The sequence below is a fragment of the Callospermophilus lateralis genome, chromosome 11 (assembly GCF_048772815.1).
Source record: "Callospermophilus lateralis isolate mCalLat2 chromosome 11, mCalLat2.hap1, whole genome shotgun sequence".
Classification (NCBI taxonomy): Eukaryota; Metazoa; Chordata; class Mammalia; order Rodentia; family Sciuridae; genus Callospermophilus; species Callospermophilus lateralis.
Window position 1 is genome coordinate 19,564,134 of NC_135315.1, and position 22,871 is coordinate 19,587,004.

Consider the following 22,871-nt stretch of genomic DNA (forward strand, 5'->3'; position numbering starts at 1 on the left):
CTAAGCTACTCAGTGAGACCCTGACTCTAAATAAAACAAAAAAATAGGGCTGGGGGTGTGGCTTAGTGGTTGAGTGCCCCTAAGTTCAATCCTTGGCACTCTCCCCAGCCCCCCGACAAAAAAATGAATAAGGATCTCTCTGATCTGAACTCCCTTCACACTTAGCTGATCCTATTGTAAAGCATTTATATATCATATTCAAACTCTGCATCATAGTTGTTTTTTCTTATGTTTTAATTATTTTTCCTTCTATCCTGAACTCATCCCTTCCAGCTCTAAAACAGAGCTCTGTTTACATATCAGTGTGGTGGGTGTAAATTAGATGGCTGGAAAAGTATTACCATCCCTGACACATGTCCTTTTGCATTGTGATTTTGCCTCTCTTCCCATCAAGATGTGAAGTTTATGTCTATCCTTTGAATCTGGACTTGTCTTGGCCAATGGAACATCAGCAAATTCCATTCAAGTAGAGGCTGAAGGCATTTGTTCATTAGGGCTTGCCCTCTTTGGGCTACAGTTGGAACTCTGGACCATAACAGGAAATCAGTGGAGATACATTGCTATCACTGACAGCCAGCCCCAGCCGCCAGACATGTGAGGGCATCGTGGACTACCCAGCCCCAGACTTATCTGCCAGAGATCCTCAGCAACATAGTGATCACAGGAGAATCCAGCAGAACTAATTAACTAAACCCAGACTAGATTGTTCCCCTACAGAAGCAAGATAAATTGGTTTGTTGTTTTAAGCCACCAAATTTCAGAATGGCTTCTTATACAGCCAATGAAACACGCAGTAGATACTGGTTAATAAAAAAAAAAAAAGATAAATAATAGGGCCGGGGTTGTGGCTCAGCTAGCATGTTGCAAGGACCTGGATTCGATCCTCAGCACCACATAAAATGAATAAATAAGTAGAATAAAGATATTGTGTCCAACTACAACTAAAAAATAAATATTAAAAAAGTAAATAATATCTAGCATTCACTGAACATTTACCATATGTCAGGGACTAGTTTAGGGAAATTATATGGATTAACTCATCTACTTCTCATAAAAGTTCTGAGTAGATTTTATTACTCTTCCCATTTTTGTAGGCAAGGAAAATAAGGTACAGAGATGCTAAATAATTTACCCAGGGTCACATTTGCTGGATTTAAACCCTAGCAATCTTGCTCCAGAAGCCACATTATAAACCACTAGGCTGTTACCTCTGCTTATCCGTAATGAAGAAAACATTAACTTATTGATTGATTGCCTCCAAACACCTTTCCTTACATATATGTCAAATTCTAGGGCTGGGGTTGTGGCTCAGTGGTACAGCACTTGCCCAGCATGAGTGAGGCCCTGGGTTCGATCCTGAGGACCACATACAAGTAAATAAATAAAATAAAGGTATTCTGTCCATATACAACTAAAAAATATTTAAAAAAAATTTTTTTTTAAATTCTATAGTATTTTGTGGTCCAGTTTCCCATTCTGTCCTTATAAATCTCCATGCCCTCTGGGTCTACCTCGAGGCTCTGGGCTCCTCCTGGGCTGTGTGGGGAACTGATTTACAGACCTGCCAATGTCCACCTACCCAGGAACCCTTGAGCCTCGACTCCTCCTTCCTGCAACCTTTGCCAGTTGCTGGCTCAGGTAGTGTAGGTCTCATCCGGAAGGGAAGTGCTTGGGCTCCATATGTCAATATTGCTCTTTGGCCTCATGTCCTAGTTTGAACTGTGCAGCAAGGGTGATTTTTTTTACACAGAATTTTTGGACTTTCTTAGATTTTTCCCTCTTGTGGTAGCCAAATGAGTAAAAGGGCTGTGAGGCGGCTTTTTTATTGTTGTTGAGTCAGGGTCTTGCTATGTTACCCAGTCTGACCCTGAATTCCTGGGCTCCAACAATCTTCTGTCTCAGTCTCTGCAGTAGCCAGGACCATAGGTATACACTACTACATCCAACTCCAAAATAAAAAACTTACTTGAATATAACAATTATTACTGTTTATTCAAATTTCAGTACAGTCCAGTCAAGGTTGAGGGCTTATGGGAAAAGCAACTGTGCATATTTATGCTCTTGTCCACTGAGAGATAGATATTATTCCCATTTTACAGATGAGGAAACTAAAATTCAGAGAGATGAATTAACTTGCCCAAAGTCACCTGGCTGGTATCGAACCAGATCTTCATAGAAAATCATACTTCCTTGCCTTCCCCTGGGCTACAGCGCTTTTTTGTTGCCTGGTGGACCTGTTTTTAGAATTAAAACAAAGTTAATATTTGAGAAGCACTCAGCATCTGATTTATATCTCTCAAGGTTGTTGTGAGAATCAAACAAAAGGAGTAGATGGAAATCACTTGACTCAGAGTTGTCTAGACTATACTGGCTTCTCCTTTTCCATAAGAGAATTAGGAGAGACTAAGACATCATATTCCTTGAAGGACCTCAAGAAAAGGGGAGTTCCCCTTCATGTTCTGGCCCAGGCATGTGAAATCAAGGAGAGTGAGAGACGTGCAGTGGAAGGTTTTAGACCGAGTCCAACTGAGCATGCTTCAATCAATTTCCCTTCTTTTGATAAGGACTTTCTGGCAGCTACAGGGAAGCTGGGGCCAGATAGTTGGGGCAAAGAAGAATCAGCTTTAAGAGAGGGAGATAAAGGGCAAGTGGGGAACCCATGTCTGGCTCTCACTTTCAAGAATCATCCCAGAAGTTTTCTTGTTCCAGCAGTGTCTTCACTGGTCCAAGCCAGGAAGTGGACCATGGCTATCTATCTGTATCCCACTGTTTCCCCAGCACCTAGCACAGTGCCCAGTGGACTAATTCATTCATAATGTCAAAGAAAGTGAACTGGCAGCCCTGGCATTGTAGTAGAGAGTCCCAAATGTCTCCTCCTGAGTCTCCAGAGTTCACCTTCCCCAGACATACTTTGCCATTTCACCAAGGAAGGCAAGAGGGTAAGGGGGAATTTGCTAGGCCAGAAGATAGGGAGAATCCATCTAGACCTCTCTGTCTTCTAATAGTTCCTTTGGTGCATAGTAGGTGGGGCTACGGAAAACCTTTCCAGTACTAGAAAAGCCTAGCCAGAATCCCTTTTAGCTCTAAGACTGTGAGTCTGCCATGTGAAAGCTATTGTCCCAAGTCAAGGTCTGGTGGATCATTCTTCTACTTCATAGCAATTTAGAACCAGCCCAATCACCTAGGGAGGAAAGATTCCTTTACTATCAACTTGATAGAGTATCTCATCCTTTGAAAACCATCCTTTTGAGTGTTACATAGTAAACTGCTGAAATGCTTATGATGTACCCTTAAAGGAAAAAGAGTACAAAAGAGTATCTAGACTGTCCTTACCTATGTAAAAACACAAGTGCTCAGAGATAAAAACTGCAGCAAAATTTAGAGGAATGAGAGAAGAAGATGTTGAAGGGATATTTGGGATATGGTTTTCTGTTATTGTTACATTGTTTTTGGTTTTTTTTGTGTGTGTGATTTTGTTTGTGGTTTGACTCATCATGGGAGACCAGAGTGTTCTGCATGACATCCAAGTGTCCAATATTGGTTGAATTCAGGAAGAGACCAAGAGCAGAGTTGAGATGAGAACACATACCCTTATTTTAAAATAGAACATTACTGAGATTTAAGTCACATATCATATTGTTTACCCATTTAAAATGTATCATTCATTAGGCTGTAGTAATTCTCAGAATTGTTGTACAATAAGCACTAGACACATGTGCTTTTTAGAATTTTTCAACATGCAAATGTTTTATGAATTTAATAAGTAAATCTATACAAACATACAGATAATGATCACCTTTTCCATGAAGCTCTCCCAGACTCCTACAGACACCCTGTTCTGTGGTCAGCTTGTCTGCCAGCTCCTACACCAGTGTTTTGTTTACCAAAAGACCTCTCCCTACCTTAGACTTTGAGCTTTTTGAAGGAAATGATGGAAGACACTCAGTGTGTATGTGTTTGTGTGTGTGTGTGTGTGTGTGTGTGTGTGTATGTATGTATGTATCAATGCAAGCCTGGCATTCAAGACGAGCCCAAGATATGTTTGATGAAAGAAGGAATCAAGTTTTCTCTGCCTCAAGATCCGTGGGTGCCACAGTCTGGCTGGGCACAATTCACGATCCACTTATCAAGCAGAAACGAACTCTATTTTTAGAACACACAGCCAGCACCATAGGCGCTCTTCAGGAATTCCCTCAGAGCCCAATTGCCATCACCCGCTTCCCACAAGCCTCTCAACCCCCCCCCCCCACTCCTCCTGCTCTTGAGGCCAATTGGCTAGGTCGTGTGGGCGGAGCCAAAAAAGTCCCCCAATGAGCAGCTCCGTGGTCTGAAAGGGCGGGGAAACAGCCCAATGAGCATCACCACAGAGGAGCCAATCAGCTGGCAGCTAGAAGTTTGCTGGGGCAGCTGTGAGCCAATCATAAGCTGGCAGCTGGAAGTTTGCTGGGGCCCCTTCGGCTGTGGCTCTCAACACATGGGGTAAGGTAGGAAGCACAGGTTTGTAATCTGGGGAGGCCAGAGGGCCACAGAGTCCTCCTGGCTCTCATCCATATCTCTGCCCCCACCACACCTCATCTCATCTCCACCTCATCCATCATCCCACCTCCTCTGTATCACTAATCCCCTCCCCACTCCCTCTGGACCTCTGTTCCACTCCCATCCTTACCCCCATCCCCTCTCCAACTCCTTCTCCAAACCCATCTCCATTTTGCTCTGTGTCCATCTTTTTCTTAGACAGACCCAGTTTTTGAAATGTAGATACACACAGCTGGCCTCTTGGGACCAGAAGTAGGAGTTTCGCCTCTTCATTTGAATGTCCTTCACTACACTTTGACATTACTATGAAGGCAATTTTATTGACTGTAATGATTATTACCATAGAATTAATAGGGACTGCGAAATCCAAGCTGAATAAGTGAAGGACGCATGATTCTCTTGAGAAGCTAAATGAGATTGTTACAGTCAGAGGACCTGGAGGTGCTGAGGAGGAGGAATGCCACAGATGTTGTATACTTCCACCTGCAGAGTCTGAGGCGGGTAACATGGTCAGTATCAGCCACAGGCCAAGTTTCAGAGTAGGGACACAGATAGGCTCCATGAGGAGACTAAGCCAGACCGCTGGGCAGGGTAGAAATGAACCTGTAGAGGACTGGGGTTGTGGCTCAGTGGTAGAGCTCTTGCCTAGCACACACGAGGCACTGTGTTCCATCCTCAGCACCACATTAAATAAATAAATAAATAAATAAATAAAGGTATTGTGTCCATCTACAACTAAAAAAAAAAAAAAATGAACCTGTAGAACCCCCAGGGAGCACACACACTTCCAGCAAGGTCTATAGGTTTATAGGTCCCTAGAAGGCCCACAATTCCCAAAGCTTCTTACCTCTAGATTTGTCCCAGAACTTTGAAATTCAGACCTCTTGGATCTTTCTGGGTTTCATTTCTCAGGGTCTGGTTAGTTCTTTTTTCTGGTGTGTGGGGGGTGAGTACCAGGGATTGAACTCAGGGGCACTCAACCACTGAGCCACATCTCCCACCCGATTTTTTATATTTTATTAGAGACAGAGTCTCACTGAGTTGCTTAGCACCTTGTTGTTGCAGAGGCTGGCTTTGAACTTGCAATCCTCCTGTCTCAGCCTCCCGAGTTGTATGTCACTACGCATCTGGTTGGTTCTTGAGGCTGGAAAGATGTGGACTTAGAAGAACTTTCCTGTTTTTTCCTTAGCATTAGTGGTGCACACCCTTCCTCAGGGTCCCTGGGCTATGCCCTTTGACTTCTGCAGGTAGCCCTATTGCACACTCCTAGGTCACAGCAGCATGCTTCCCAGCATATCTCAGCCTGCAGTCATGGATCCCCAGGCCCCATCCCTGCCTCTGGAGGAGCAGCCTTGCTTCCCTACAGAGTTTATTTTGGGAGTGAGAGGGAGTATCTCCACCCTTCATGGCCCAAATTTCTTTAAATGAGAAAATGGAAGAATTCAGTAGGAGGTATTTGTCTGGGCTGGAAGAGTACAGAGAGGCTGAATCATGGAGCTGAGGTGCAAACGGAAAGAATCAGCAATTGAAGCAAACAGGCTCTGCCTTTACCCCTTGCCATCTAAGCACTGTTCACCACATCCTGTTGAGAGTCACCACCTGAGAATAGAGGCTCCTACACTGTTGTTTATTATTATTATTATTTTGGTGGGGGGAATACTGGGGATTAAACCAACATGGCTTCATGTATCCTGGCAAGAACTCTTCCACTGAGTTACATCCCCAGCCCTTTTTTCTTTTTTATTTTGTCTATAATCCCAAGTAGCTGGGATTACAGGCTTGTGCCTCCATACCCAGAACACTTTTAGTATTTGTAGGAAAGTCCCCTGGTCAAAACTTAGTTTTTCTCCAACTCACGTGGTTAACAGGGGTCCATTTGTCAAGGGAGCCCCAGGATTCTATGTGGTCTGAACTCCAGGTTTGTAACCCCTCGGGTCACAACCTGAATTAGACCCAAATCTTGTGTCCTGAACTCTCCTCTTGCAATATCTTTTTTTTAAATTTTTTTTAGGCTGGGGATGTGGCTCAAGCGGTAGCGCGCTCGTCTGGCATGCGTGCGGCCCGGGTTCGATCCTCAGCACCACATACAGACAAAGATGTTGTGTCTGCCAAATACTAAAGAATAAATATTAAAATTCTCTCTCTCTCTCTCTCTCTCTCTCTCTCTCTCACTCTTTAAAAAAATTTTTTTTAGTTGTCGAAGGAACTTTATTTTATTCATTTATTTATATGCAGTGCTGAGAATTGAACCCAGTGCCTCACACAATTGCTCTAAAACTGAGCCACAACCCCAGCCCCTTGCTGTATCCTTTTAATGTCCCAAAAGCTAGGTGGGTAGCCTGGGCTTGCTCCTGGGAAAGGAATCCCATCTCTTCTTTTAAAAAAATTTTTTTAAAATTCTAATTTATTATGCATGATAGCATCCCATCTCTTCTTGATTTTGTGACCAACAGAAATGACAATGACAAGTGGGCCAACCAAAGAAGCAGAGGTGTGGACCCCATGCACAGCATAAAACTTGGTCTTTGAGCCCTATCTCCTCCCTACTTTACTCCTGTCCCCAAACCCCTTCCTGGAAAAGATCCCAATTCTTCTTTATGCCTTTCCAAAGTCCACACCACAGGACTGGTGGCAGCCCCGGAGGCTATTATGCTGACCAGACAAAGAAGGTCCCCACTGGGAGGCACCTGCCTCACTTGCAGCTCCCAGGCTAGTGGCCTGAGCTCCTGAGGTCTTTAGGTTCTTACTCCCAGTGACATTATTGTCTCCTATGCTGGCTGCTTCAAAGTCATAGAGGTCACTGCCACCATGTCTCTGGGAACAGATGACCCTTTGTCATTCCACCCACAAAACCTCTTGAGGGCTGGGGCTGTAGCTCAGTCATAGAGCGCTTGCTTAGCATGTGTGAGGCACTGGGACTGGGTTCGATCCTCAGCGCCACATAAAAAGACTAAACAAATAAAGACATGCTGTCCATCTACAGCTATAAAAAATTAAAAAAAAAAATCCCTTGAGCTGCTGCTGCCACTTGACCATCCTTTTCCCTCATAAAGGCACATGCCATGCGGCCTATGTAAATGTTGGGGACTTGGAAGGGGATTATTAGACAGATGACAGGATAATAGGAGGAAGATTTTTATTCAGACAGAGCATCAAAGAGACAAGAAGAGAGCTGTACAGAGACATATGTCTCTCATAAGAGATAACTAGGGATTGTCCTCTCAACAAGATAGCCTCTGCCGGCCAAGGTTTCTCCAGCCACAGGGACAGAGGGGGACACCCAAATTGGGGGGATATAAGAACTGAGGCAGCAGGGAAATAACTCTAGGACCTTGGAGGGAAATAGCAGAGGAATGGGGAAGAGGAAGAAGGAAGGGAGAGACATGAGCCTAGGGGGATTTTGCCCTAGAGCTTGACAAAAAAATAGGTCTCTAGAAACCCCATCCTCATATTTAAGACCCAGAGCAGAAAAAAAGGCTGGGATAGCCCAAGCAAGCTTCTGACTATTAAAAAAATTTGTTAAAAATAGAGATTTTATGTATATTTTATGCAATAAAAAAGAAAATACAAGTCACTTTGGAAAACATTTGAGTAGTTGCTCAAAAGGTTAAACACAGAATTATCATATGACCCACCAATTCCACTCTGAGCCATATACCCAACAGAAGGGAAAACATAAAGTCTGTACAAGAACATGAATGTTCCCAACATGATCTGGAAACAACTCAAATTCCCATCAACTAATAAATGAATAACTGGAAACAACTTAAAATCCCATCAACTAATAAATGAATAAACAAATATAGTTGATCCACATGTGCTAATCATCTTTCCATTACTATAACAAAATACCTGAAGCAGCCGGACACCGTGGCACACACTTGTAATCCCAGTGGATTGGGAGGCTGAGGCAGGAGAATTGCAAGTTCAAAGCCAGCCTCAGCAATGGTGAGGCACTAAGCAATTCAGTGAGACCCTGTCTCTAAATAAAATACAAAATAGGGCTGGGGATGTGGCTCAGTGGCTAAGTGCCCCTGAGTTCAGTCCTTAGTACCATCCCCCCCCCCAAAAAAAAAATACCTGAGGCAATTAACTTATGAAGAGAAAAGATTTATTTTCACTTACAGTTTTGGAAGTTCCATTCCATGATTGATTGGTTATGTTGCTTTGGGCCTGAGACAAGCAGTATATCACAGCAGAAGTGAGAGGCAGAACAAACTCACTATGTCATGAGCCAGGGAGCAAAAAAAGAGAGAAAGGAGTAGGGATTCCACAATCCCTTTCCACACTCCCAATAACCTAAGGACCTCCCACAAACCCCACCTTCCAAAGATTCCATCATCTCCCAATAATACTACCAAGCCTTTAGGAGACATTCAAGATCCAAATTCTAACAACATACAATGGAATATTATTTAGCAGTATAGAAATGAAGCAATGATATACACTATAAAATTAATGCACTTCAAAGCATGCTAAGTAAAAGAAGCCAATCATGAAAGACCATATATTGAATGAATCCATTTATACAACATGTCCAGAATATAGACAAATCCATAGTGATAGAAAGTAGATTAATGATTATGCAGATCTGGGAAGGGGTGGGGGAGGGATGGGGAGTGACTGCTAATAGGTAAGGGTTGTGGTTCCTATTTTGTTTTTGTTTTTTGTTTTGGTATCAGGGATTGAACCCAGGGACACTTAACCACTGAGCCACATTCCCAGCCCTTTTTTATTTAGAGACAGGGTCTCACTAAGTTGCTTAGGGCTTTGCAAAGTTGCTAAGGTTGTTGTCATCCTCTTGCTTCAGCCTCCCAGCCACAGGGATTCCAGTTGTACGCACCACACCAACTAGGCATGGGGTTTCTTTCTGGAGTGATGAAAATGCTCTGGAATTAGTGGCAAAGGTTGCACAACTTTGTGACTATATAAAAAACAAACAAACCACTAAATAGTATACTTTCAAATAGTGAGTTTTAGGTTTTATGACTCGTATCTCATTTATAAAAATAAGGGAGAAAAGCTTAGAAAATACAAGAGTCATCTGGGGACAAGCTTGGTCACTGCTTCAGTCTCCTGGCTGGGTCATTCCTCCCCTCCCTGGGGAGGGAACTCAGCACAGCTAGGACCAGCAAAACCAAGTATTCCTCTGTCAAGCATCTCAGGGTCAGGATGCTCCAGCCAAGGAGGAGGAGGCAAAAGAGGACAGTGGAAGAGAAAGGACCTTGACAGAGACATCAGGGGTGTAAGGAAGGAGAAGAGGGAAACAGGCTTCCCCACCCAGTGTCCAATTGCTGCCCCAGCCCTTCTAACCTGACCCCAGGGCTCCTGGTCAGATTGGCCAGGGACTAACTAGTTGTGAGAGAAGCCCCCATGGGAGAAGGCAGGGAGGTCAGGGGCACAGGCAGCAGCCTGGGACAGGCAAGCCAGGGGGTTGATCCCACAGTCCCCAGCATCCTGGTCCTCCCGGAAGTAGACCGAGTCAGCAGAGTAGAAGGAAGGGTCCTCATCAAAGAAGTTGTAGGGTCGGAGGAAGAAGCCCACTCCATTCCCCACAGTCACCGTGTTGGGAATATCCTCTGCATGTGGGATGTGCAGAAAACCAGCTGTCACCCAGGCCACCAAGTCCTATCAGCGGGAGAAGAAAGAGGATCATGAGGTCAGGCTTTTCTAGGGATATGCCCTGCCTCCCCCAGTGGCCCTTCAGGGAAGGCTTCAGCTCACCAACCCATACTCCCTTAAATTCTCAGGAAAAATGTGAAATCATCAAGGTTTGTTTTTCTAAGTGGGTTCTTAAGACCCCCGAGGAATCTCAGTGGTGAAAGAGAATTGGCTCATTCCTGCCTTCCCCTCTCATTTCCACCTCATTCCTCACTTCCCATTCAACTCACCTGCCCTACAATAGTCTCATTATTGATGAAGTCAGTGAAGTCCACCGTAGGTGTCCAAGGGTCATTCAAATTATAGATGCTGGTGCTACTGGGTTCCCCCTCCTTCCGCTGTGTCACAGCCAGCTGGTACCTGCAGGCAATTTTGTTTAGATCTACAAGGTCATCAACCCAAACTGCTGCCCAAAGCTGCAAGGAAGAGGGAACATATGGGCAAAATAAACATAAAGGTCTTGGTACTAAGTCTCTTTATCATTCTCATGTAGTTCTCATTCTTCTCCAACCCTGTAGAGTTCCTGCATTTGTTCAATATCCTATACCTCAAATGTCACCTTGTTCACAATTCAGACTTTGGGTAGGAATGTCATTCATCCATGCTTTCAGATCAGAACCTGGTGTTGAGCCTGGAGTTTGGATCCAAAATTATGGACGTGTCTTGATTCCCATCTGAGGTCAAGTTCTCTATCTCAACTGCCTGAATATTAGGGATTACTTTCTCCAACCTGGGTTTCTTTAACTCTGTGTTTTTTCCTCCAACCTTTTTTTTCAAATATTTTAAACATACAGAGAAGTTGAAAGGATTGTATAGTAAACACCATAATAACTACAGCCTAGGTTTTACCATTAATATTTTCTGTTTTTGCTTGAATGCACCGTATCTTACCTGTCATCCATCCATCCATCCATCCACTAATCTTCATTTTGAGCAACTCAAGATCCATAGAAGAGGATAGGTGCACATGTACCCATTAAAAAATAGAGCAATGAAAGCCCTTTTGTTCAGTCCAATTCCCCCAGCCCTCTCTGACAGCCCACCACTTACCTCCCCCAGCTGAAGGCTCTCTCCATGGAGCTGTTCTGGGGCAGTGGCTCCCCAGCAAAACTAAGTATCTGGATGCGGTAGCCTCGTGGGTGACCCCACTTGTTGCTGTGGTTGCTGGCCAGGTACACGTATCGGGGAGTGGCCCCTCCCAGGGGGAAAGCAGCCTGCTCCTCTGTTTCCAGCAGCTTTCGGGTCACCTGCATTCTCTGTACCTGGTGTTCAGGGTGCCAGGGCACAGTTGTGGGGACAAAGGCCATGTCTTCAGCCCACACCCAGTTCTCCAGTCCTGTGTGGGATGGGTGAGGGTGGAAGGCTGATCATGTAGTTGGCCTGGTCCCTCTGGAGTCCTCCCCCACCTGGCTTCTGAGGGGGGGTCAAAGAGCATCCCAGGACTGAGTGTGGCCCCTGCTTCCCTTCCCTCTCCCCAAGATATCCCCAATGCACAGATTTGAGAAGTTCTTTCTCACTTATGTCATCTTTAGTAACTGTTCCAGGAATAATTATTCCAGATGACTTGGGACTGGGCCTCCACCTACATTTACCCTCTCAGTAATCACAAAAAGGTGGTTTACCCAGTGGGCATTGCTCAGGGTGATATTGCTCTGACTTGAAGAGAGGAACTGCTTCTCACTACTCAAGCCCTATGACATCACCTGAACTGCCATCTCATGGAAAGAAGACTCACGCTTATGGAAGCTGAAGTTCTGTGCATGCGCCATGTTGAGTGCTTTATATACACTGCCACTCTTATTTTTATGACAACCTTATGAAGGAGAAACTATAAAGTGTCTCCACTTATAGATGGGATAACTGAAGCATGGAGAATTTGAATAATGTGTCTTGGTTGGTTAAAAGGATACACACTATTGTGGCAATGCTGGGGACCAAGATCTTAGTGTGATTTTTTAATTATACAGGAAGCCAGTCCAGAGCAATCCCACCACATATGGTCTACACACATGGGGGCCAACAGGAAGGGAAACTATACGCTAGGCCTCACACTGTTGGGGCTTAGAGGCATCTCCTATAGTTTAGAACATGACAGGGAGCTGGGAGTGGGGCCAAATTTACAATTTGTTCCCTGAACACTTGGAGTTTTTAATTATTTTATTGCAGCCTAACTAGGTCCCATATTAGGAATCATCTGACATGATCTGAGATCAAAGAGCAATAAACCAAAACATGCTGGCTAATCCCTCCATACTTTCTAGGGACCTGGAGAGTCCAGAGACTGATTTAGCAAACCTTAGTTTCCTTCTGTGGATTTACTGCCCCTAAACCATAGTCCAACGTCTTCACCCTAAGAACACAAAGACTAAGAGTTCTTTTTGATCCATCTTGAAGAGGGTTCATGGCTAATAACAATAGCTGATATTTAAAAGTATTATCATTTAACCTACAGAGACAAAGGTAGAAGTGTGTGTGTTGATTTGAGTATATACTTAAATTTTATTTTCTTTCTGTTTTTTTTGGGGTGGGGTGGGGTGGGGTGAGGGGTGGTACCAGGGATGGAACTCAGGGGCACGGACCACTGAACCACATCCCAGCCCTATTTTGTATTTTATTTAAAGACAGGGTGTCACTGAGTTGCTTAGCACCTCACTGTTGCTGAGGCTGGCTTTGAATTCACGATCTTCCTGCCTCAGCCTTCTGAACCACTGGGATTATGGATATGTACCATCATGCCTGGCTCTGTTTTCTTTTTTTTCTTTTTCTTCTTCTTCCCCCTCCTCCCCTTCCTCCTTCTCCTCCTCCTCTACTACTACTACTACTTCTCCTCCTCCTCCTCCTCCTCCTCCTCCTCCTCCTCCTCCTCCTCCTCCTCTTCTTCTTCTTCTTCTCTCTCTCTCTCTCTCTCTCTCTCTCTCTCCCATCTCTATATCTCTATCTCTTTCTCAGTACTGGGGAATGAACCTAGGGTCTCACACATGCTAAGAAAGCACTCCACCACTGACCTAATTCCCCAGCCGAATATACCTAAATTTTCCAAGTCCTCTGGCAAGGCCTAAAATCAATGCCATCCCAGTAATAATGAGCACACCTGGTATCCAGATCATGGTTTCTCAATATCATTCTGCAATAAAAGGAACCAGAGCTCCTTAGAGAAGTGATTGGTTGCAGGACTAGAGCAGGGAAAATCCTGTATGAAAATAAAATATTTTGTGGTGTTGGAAAGTAAGAAAGTACTCAAAAAAGTATGGAGGCATGTCCAAAGGACTTAGAAACCAACCTGAAGGACTATCTGATGGCTAAAGTCAGAGTAATGTAAAGAACAAAATAGGGCTGGGGATGTGGCTCAAGCGGTAGCGCGCTCGCCTGGCATGCGTGCGGCCCGGGTTCGATCCTCAGCACCACATACAAACAAAGATGTTGTGTCCGCCAATAACTAAAAAATAAATATTAAAAAAAAGAACAAAATAAACGATGGTACTGGGTTATAATACAATACAATAAAATAAATACGAGTTCATAAAATTATGAATAAACAATTGAACACATAAATAAATGAAAAAGGAGGAATGACTCTTCCTTATGCCAAACTTCAATGAATAAAAACGTAGGAGGGGGCTGGGGTTGTGGCTCAGCGGAAGATTGCTAGCTTAGCACATGAAAGGCCCTGGGTTTGATCCTCAGCACCACATAAAAATAAAATAAAGATATTGTGTCCATCTACAACTAAAAAATAAAGTATTTTAAAAAAATTGTTCTGTAATTAGACATTGTAATGTTTGAAAAAAAAAGACATAGGAGGGCTGGGGATATAGATCAGTTGGCAGAGTGCTTGCCTCATATGCACAAGGTCCTGGGTTTGATTCCAGCACCACCCACCCACACACACACACACACACACACATACACACAAGACATAAGGAAAAATTTAATAGATAAATAAAATATTGTACATAAACAGCCTTTAAAAAGAATTTGTTTGTAATAAAATGGATGAATCTGGAAGACAGTGTGTTAAGTGAAATAAGCCAGGGAGAGAAAGACAAGACTGCATTGTCTGGGGCTAGGGATGTGGCTCAAGCGGTAACGCTCTCGCCTGGCATGAGTGTGGCCCGGGTTCGATCCTCAGCACCACATACAGACAAAGATGTTGTGTCCTCCAAATACTGAAAAAATAAATATTAAAATTCTCTCGCTCTCTCTCCCTCTTTCTCACTCTCTCTCACTCTTTCTTAAAAAAAAAAAAAAAAAAAAAGACTGCATTGTCTCATTCATGTATAGACTCTAAAGCAGTTGAACCCATAGAAATGTTGGTTATCAAGAACCAGGGTTTGGGGTAGGGATTAGGAAGATATAACATTTTGGTTAGTTATGAGGAATAAATTAGAGACTCATTGTAGAAACTGGTGACTATTGTTAAAAATCTTATATTGTAAGCCGGGTGCGGTGGTGCACGCCTGTAATCCCAGCAGCTCGGGAGGCTGAGACAAGAGCATCCCAAGTTCAAAGCCAGCCTCAGCAACGGTGAGGTTCTAGACAACTCAGTGATACCCTGTCTCTAAATAAAGTACAAAAATGGGGCTCGGAATATGGCTCAGTGGTCAAATGCCCCTGAGTTCAATCCCTGGTACCAAAAAAAATCTTATATTATATTCTTGAAAATTGCTAAGAGAGTAGCTTTTAAGTGCTCTCATCAGAAAATAAGAGCTAAGTAGGTGAGGTAATGCATGTTAATTAGCTCCATGTAACCATTCCACAATGTATACATATTTCAAAACAACATGTTATACTTGGTAAATGCATAAATTTTTAGTTTTCAATTAAAAATCTTTTAAAAATGTAAAAAGTTTAAATGACTAGTAGGGAAACACCACAGTAAAAATAGCTGTAAGCAAAATCTTCCAATAGAGGCTAAAATTAGTGAACAAAAGTTTGAGGAAAAAATAGGATATTTGCATAACATCAAAGTATTTTCCCCAAGATATTTATTAATTGAAAATGTAAAATATTAACTTTTATGAGGGAGAAAGCCAAAAGACACATTTTAAGCAAGTGCATGAGGCCAACATCATTAATAATAAGACATATCGGGGCTTGGGTTCTAGCTCAGTGATAGAGCACTTGCCTTACATGCATGAGGCACTGGGTTTAATCCTCATGCCACATAAATATATAAAAATAGACCAAATAAAGGTATTGTGTTCATCTACAACTAAAAATATTAAAAAATAATAATAATGAGACATACTAATATCATGAACCCCTTGATATGATGCACTGAGAAGGACATACATCAATTTTGTGGTTTTCTTGCCTCCCAAAATGTAGTTGCAATCTAACCATGACAAAACATCAGAGGAACCCAGGTTGAAAGAGAATTTACAAAAATAATTGGCCTGTGTTTTTATGGAATGCCAAGGTCATGAAAGAAGGAGAAACCTAAGTAACCATCACAGGTTGGACGAGACTAAGATATTCAATATATAAATGCAATGCAGAGACTTGGATTAGATTCTGAAACAGAATAAGAACATTAGCAGAAAAACAAGTAAACTCTCTAAATTAGTTAATGGAATTATAATGTTAATCTCCTGCTTTTGATCCTTACTTATGATTATATAAGATATCAACATTATAGGAATTTGAGTGAAGAGTAGATGGGAAGTCTTTGTACAATGTTGGCAACTTCTTGGAATATCTAAAATTATTTAGAAGCCACCCAAATTTAAAGTAGTTGTTAATCTTATAAAGAAGGCACTGTTAGGCGCTGGAGTTGTGGTTCTGTGGTAGAGCACTTGCCTGGCATGTGTGAGGCCTTGGGTTTAATCCGCAGCATCACATATAAATAAGTAAATAAAATAAAAGATCCATTTACAACCACAAAAAAAAATTTTTAAAAAAGAATGCACAGTTATATTATTTTTATGCTTAAGTAAACTGAGGTAAAGAGATGTTAAGCCTAAAAAGTTTCCATCATACACATCTTCCCAGAACCTCTCCAAGCATGCTCTAGTCCTCCATTATAAAGCAAGCTTTCTGGAAACAAGAGTGCATTTCTTTAGTTAATTTGTGTAGGGGAGGACTTGGCACAGGTATGTTTTTAGTAAACATGCATTGTTTACTTGAATGATCTTGTGATGAGAAAAGATAGAAGTAGCAAAATATATGTACATTATAATCCCATTTTGATATAGAAATCTAACTATGTACACTAGTATCTCATATTCGTATTATGATAAATCAACTACAGAAAAATTTTTAATATATATATTTTTAGTTGTAGTTGGACACAATATCTTTATTTTATTTTTATGTGATGCTGAGGATCGAACCCAGGACCTTGCACATGCTAGGCAAGCGCTCTACTGCTGAGCCACAATCACAGCCCCAAGAAATAATTTTTTAAGTATGGAATTTTTTTTTTTAGTATAGGAGAATATGAACCTGGTAAGAATGAAAAGCTCTGAGCAGGATGATTTTTGCATATCCTTTTATATTTTATTGTTTCAAAGAAAACTTTTAAAACTGGCCATGGAGACTTCAGGCTACTCCTCTGGCACCTTTGTCCCCATCAGGATATCTTACCTGCCACATCCAGATCCACCTTGAAGTGGGCACTGTGGGTGTGAATTGTGCCCAGCGTGTGCTCCCCAACTCGGTTCCCATACCTTTGGGCAGCACCAAAGAGGAATGAAGAGCTGATGTAGCCCGTGGCATGAACTTTGACTTCTATGGCACCGTTGGGGTGGAAGATCATATCCCACACATAGTCATAGTTGAGCATGGTGGACACAGATCTGACGACCAGCACTGTCTCCACAAGGCCCCCAAAATAGTAGGAGTTGAAATCTGAGTGGTGTCGCCGCAGGGGGAGGCCCTGGTTCTGTTCAAACACACAAAAGGCATCATGTATTGTCTTGGGGGTCTGGGACTCCAAAAGGAAATGCCAATCCACATATGTGGCCAGGTAGGGGCAGTCCACCCCACGCATCAAGGGTGAAGAGAAGTGGCCTAGGCCAAAGCCACCATCTGTGTAGCGGCTTCGCAGAGCAGCAGGAGAATTTCCACCATAGATAGTCAAGGCCTCCTGGACGCTGACTTCATAGGCCACCCTCTCCCTTTGGAAACGGATGTCAAAGATCCTCGGGCCACTGAAAGCTCCAAGGCCAAAGGAGAAAGTCCACATTGAGGAGGCCACTTGATTCCCCTGGACACTGAAGCGGGGACCCTGGGGATGGAACTGCAGAGGCGGAGCCGGACCAGGGGGCACTGGGGACTTCAGGGACCAGGACCCACCTGTGCCATTGTCTGGGATTACCACCACATTCACCAGGCCAGCCTCAAATTGGTCCTCTAGCTGGGTCAGACTCTCATAGTAGCGGCCTTGATAGAATACCTTCTGGATGGTCCAGTGGGCAGGGTCCAGGGCCTTGTGATCCACCAGCAGCTCCAACCCCACAGGGTGCAAGAAAAACCCAGCCCCTGAGAGGTTGTAGTAGAGGCCAAACCAGGTGGCCCGGTCCCCTGATTGTAGACCACGGGGGGCTGTGTTCATTGTCACCAAGTTTCTTCTCTGGCTTTTGTAGAAGCAGCAGTGGTGAAGGAGTCCCTCAGCCTGGGGCAGTTCTCTGTTGAAGATCATCTGGTCTATGTCCAGGTATTCTCGGATCAGCACAGGGCGTCGGTGGTAGGGCAGGGGGCCCCCATGACGCTCCACAGTCACATCCCGCATGTAGGAGGGGTGAGGCAGTGGCCCCACCACCAGCTCACTTACATTGGGCTGGGATTGTCCACCAAAGAAGATGATGGCCAGTGCTTCTCGGGCAGGTGGCGGGCCCCCTCTGTCCAAGTGAGTCAAGGCTGCAGCCTTGGGGGGCAGCTGCAGCTCCACTGAGAAGACACAGTTGTCTGAGGGGCGAGCCTGGGCTGCATCCACCAGCCCTGGCCCCAGCTTCTGGGCCAGAAAACTCATCACAGCTGTCAACTCTTCTGGGCTCAGGTCTGCAAACAGCTGGCTCTGGGCAGGGTGTGTCCAGGGCTGGGCACTGGGAGGAATGGAGGGGCAATGGGGAGCCAGGCCTGGTTTACATTCCCTGTCACTCCCAGCCCCATCTTCACACATACCTGTCACCAGAACACTAAGTAGGTAAAAAATAATAAGGATAGCCATCTCTAAAGCTGAGGGCCGTCTCCAGGCTCTGATTCTGAATGCAGAACAGAAGATAGACAGGGCCTGAGTGTAGGGTGCCTCTCAGTCTCCAGAGGGTAGTGGTCTCTAGGCGGTGCGGCCAGCAAGAGGCATGATAGTAACAGTAATGGGAATGACAAGCAACCCAGAGCAGAGGGGTGGAGCTGGAGGGGACCAGGGCTCAGGTCAAGTTCAGGAGGTGGGGCTTAGATAGGACCCTGGACTTTGTATAACCCACACAAGCCTCCTGTTGCAAATCAAACAGCACACTCAGGGTCAGGCACATAGCTGGCAGGGTGGGTTTTGGAGAAAACAGCTGGCAGGAGGCAAGAGGAAGGAGAAGCCACCCTGTCCTGGGGCTCTTCCTTCTCTAGGCTAGTGATGAAATCCTTCTGGTACAAGGCCACCAGGAGAAACTCACCTGCCTACCCCTCTGTCAGGTTCCCTCCTTCCCTCCTCTAGTTTGTGACACCCACCAGGCTGTGTTTCCCACCACTGTCTCCTGCTCCCCCCAGCAACCAGAATCCTCCTGGCTGCCCATGTGAAGCTGGAGAATAATGAGAACAATACAAAGCACCCAGGAGGGGTTATTCTGAGGCTAAGCCAGCTCCATTCTGTGGAGGCCCTGAGCACCCTAAATCTCTGGAGGGGATTGTACAGTGGCAGAGCAAGTTGGAAGCTTGAAAGGTCAGACAAGAGATGTTGATGTTTGTACCATTGTGCCATTTTTTCCTTTGGGGGTGGGTGCTAAGACCCTCACATTGTTACTGCCAGGCCAGTTACCAGTGACAAGGACTTCCCCTTCCTCAGATGTGAAGATTGATCACCTGGGAAATGCCCAGGCAAGCTAGTAAACAAGTTTTATTTAAAAAATAGTAACACAGACTTCTTCGCACAGAAGGGGCACAGAACTGGGTTTCCATGGGAGGAGTGAATCTTGTCCCCTTTTAATATCCAGGTTTCTTTCTTCTCATGTCCCCTCCCCTTATCCCAGGCGGTGAAAAGGTGGGTGAGGGGCAATTCAGAGGGAGCCACCCCGGAAGACTCCTTAATAATTTGCTACTGTGAGGCACAATCTCCCTGGATGCAGGTGAGTTTTTGGTTATCAATTAAGGGAGGGGGAAGTGTCCTGAAGACATTAACATTCCAATACCCCAGAAGCAGGTGACTTTGGCCATGGTGAGGGGGATGTGTCCTGAAGGTTTAACATTCCTTTTTTCTTGAACCAGCTTTCTTCTTCCCAACCCTATTCAGCTTCCATCTTCCGATTCCTCTATTTACACTAACTGTCTGACCTTTCTTCTTCCTTCAACCTCCCCTTGAGTAGGACTGACCGGCCAGGGTGAGGTAAAATGGGGCTAGGGAACCTAAGCAGCTCTGCTCTCAACTCCAGGAAACCTTTGCCAAAATGGTGGAGATGCAGGGAACGCAACTGCCTCCATCCCTCACAGACTGTAACTGGGAGCCTCTCTGCTAGGGGGTGGATATGTAGAAAGCCATTGTCATTAGACCAGCTGAATCCTGAGCAGAACCAGGAGAGACTGAGGGTCCCTGAGAGGAGACCTGTATCTCATGTGCTGGGAGTGAAGGATCCTCTCTGACCTGGATATTTCCTAGAAGACATCCAGGCAAAGATGCTTAAGGGGAACATGAAGCAATTTATTTTCATGGCAGAGAAGGGACATCCCAGCCTAAGGGAACAGAAGTTGCAGAAGTACAGGCCAGGACAGGCAACAGCCAGGAGGTCAGCCAGTTCAGTGTGGAGTGGGGGCTGGGAAGAAAGGGACAGAAAGAGGTAAGATCACAAAGTCGGCTATGTTTTATCCAAGGTCATCTTTGCGGGAACACAGTGAGATTCCTGGAAACCTGAATCATCAAACCAGAGAAAACAAAACCCAAAAGGTCAGACAAGAGATGTTGATGTTTGTACCATTGTGCCATTGGCTCTGACAGGTTTGCCTTTCCTTTTTTTTTTTTTTTTGGTACCAAGGATTGAACCCAGGGGCACCCTACCTCTGAGCTCCATGCCCAGTTCTTTTTATTTATTTTTTTAAATATTTTTTTTTTAGTTATACATGGACACAATATCTTTATTTTATTTATTTATTTATATGTGGTGCCGAGGATTGAACCCAGAGTCTCACATGTGCAAAGCAAGCGCTCTACCACTGAGCCACAACCCACTCCCTTTTTATTTTTTATTTTAAGGCAGATCTCACTAAGTCACTGAGGGTCTTGCTAAATTGCTAAGTCTGGCCTTGAATTTACAGTTCTCCAGAGTAGCTGGGATTATAGGCATGAGTTACGATGCCAGGTTCTCTTCCCTGTTCTTGAAATCTGTAGGAGGAGTGGGGCTTCTTTTAAGGCTGTAAGAAAAGCAGGGTCCCATTCCTCTGGGAGACAGTGGGAGTTTTGTAGTAGGAGAAAGAGAGTAAGTGTTCACCGCGGGTAGAGAAGCTTCAGAGAACTTCCTAATACAGGAAGGGTGGGTCTTGTGGAATTATGTGGGGTTCACAAATAGAGATTATGTGTGTGTGTGCACATGGGTGTGCATTCATGTGTTTGTAGGCATGTTGTGGCGGGTAGGAAGAACTAGTGCCCCCTTCCCACTAGGGCCTGAGGATGTGATAGACTCAGAGGAACTGGTACCCAGGCCTCTCCTCCATCACCACCTTGGCCAGGCTGACCTCAGGCCAGCAGAAGGTGAACATCATAGCTGTGACCACTGTCAACTGAAGACTAGCTGGCCATCCACAAAATTCCCACATTCCTGAGTCTTACTTAAACCTAAAGATGAACACCCGACAAACATGCCTGAAATTGAATTTCTTGCCAATCATGGGGTGGGGGTGGGGGTGGGGTAAGGGTCCAGAGTTGGCTATCTGGTATAGAAAAATAAAATAATGTGACCCCAAATGTTGGGGAGAAAAAAATTCACAACCAACATCCCATAAACTGAATGAAAGATGAAAAAAAAAGACACTGCAGAGCTTCTTACAATTAAGAAGGAATAAAACTACAATAACTAAAGCAGCAAAGGTCATTGGGAAAGGGTCGTGTGCCCATTAAAATAAGGAATAATCTAATGTCAAGATCCAGCCCTGACAAAGGGAAGCCATTCCAACCAGGGAATATGAGTCTGGGCCCTTTGGTAAGTTATAGTTAGTGCTGGGGAATGTATGTCCAGTGCTAAATTAAGAACACAGAGTGGAACTGGAGTTGTGGCTCAGTGGTAAAACACTCACCTAGCACATGTGAGGCACTGGGTTCAATCCTTAGCACCACAGAAAAATAAAGGTAATGTGTCTATCTACAACTAAAAAATTATTTTTTCTTGTTAATATTTATTTAATCGTAGATTAAGGGCTGGGGATGTGGCTCGAGCGGTAGTGCGCTCGTCTGGCATGCGTGCGGCCCGGGTTCGATCCTCAGCACCACATACCAACAAAGATGTTGGGTCTGCCGATAACTAAAAAAAAAAATAAATATTTTTTAAAAATAGTAGATTAATACATGGTATCTTTATTTTTATGTGGTGCTGATGATGGAACCCAGTGTCTCACACATGTGAGGCAAGTGTTTTACTACTGAGCTACAGCACCAGCCCCTAAAAAACTATTAAAAAAAAATGGAAGAACACAGCATTGGCCATGCACAGTGAAACATGTATGTAAACCCAGTGACTTAGAAGGCTCAGGCAGAAGGATCACAAGTTTGAGGTCAGCCTGGGCAACAAAATGAGAACCTGTTTCAAAAAAAGTAAATAAATAAAATGTGCTGGGAATGTAGCTCAGTTCTAGGCATTTGCCTAGTATGTGCAAAGCCCTGAGTTTAATTCCCCAGTACCACAAAAATAAGTATCAAGATGAATGAATGAATGAATGAATGAATGAATAAATAAATAAATAAATAAATAAATAAATAAATACAGCATTACTATGGCCCATGTGCCTTTATCCTGAACTGCATTACCAAGGAGAGGTCAATGAAGTTCACTCTGGGTCACCAGTGAGAGGAGTGATTGGAGGAGGTCAGGAAGCAGATCCAAAAGGTAGAGATCATTCCTTGGAGGAAAGGGTGTGTGAAGACCCCAACCCCAGGAGATGCAGCAGGGCCCAGCGAGAGGCAGAGCAAGATGAGAGTAACTAGGAAAGAGCCAGTCAATAGTGAGAGATTGAAACCACAGAGGAGGCATGGAAAAGAAAACCTTCCAGAAGGAGCTGGAATGGGTGGGCTTCACCTCTACAGGCACCTGTGCATCACCTCTGTATCACCAAACCCAAAGAAGCAGTCAGGACAGCATCAATTTCCTCCCCCCATTTAGGGCTTCCTTATTTTTTTTTCTCCCCAAACCCTCTGTACATTGCATAAGTGTGCAAGGAGGATCTGACCAATTATTGCAAAACCAAAGTGACTAGCAAGAGGACTGATTGGTGGGTAGGATCTTACTTTGACCAGCGACTCTCCACTTCTCTCCCACTTCCTC

The 22,871-nt window shown here is 44.2% G+C and overlaps 1 protein-coding gene across 1 annotated transcript; it reads right to left on the reverse strand.

Moving 5' to 3' along the window:
• Nucleotides 1-9,888: 9,888 nt before the first annotated feature.
• On the reverse strand, nt 9,889-18,319 carry LOC143410024 (amine oxidase [copper-containing] 3-like). Its single transcript, XM_076870696.1, has 4 exons — nt 16,783-18,319; nt 11,248-11,533; nt 10,428-10,557; nt 9,889-10,164 (listed from the first exon to the last, which is right to left on the reverse strand). The coding sequence occupies exons 1-4, from the start codon at nt 18,317-18,319 to the stop codon at nt 9,889-9,891; spliced, it is 2,229 nt and encodes a 742-aa protein (XP_076726811.1).
• Between the last annotated feature and the right edge of the window lie 4,552 nt (nt 18,320-22,871).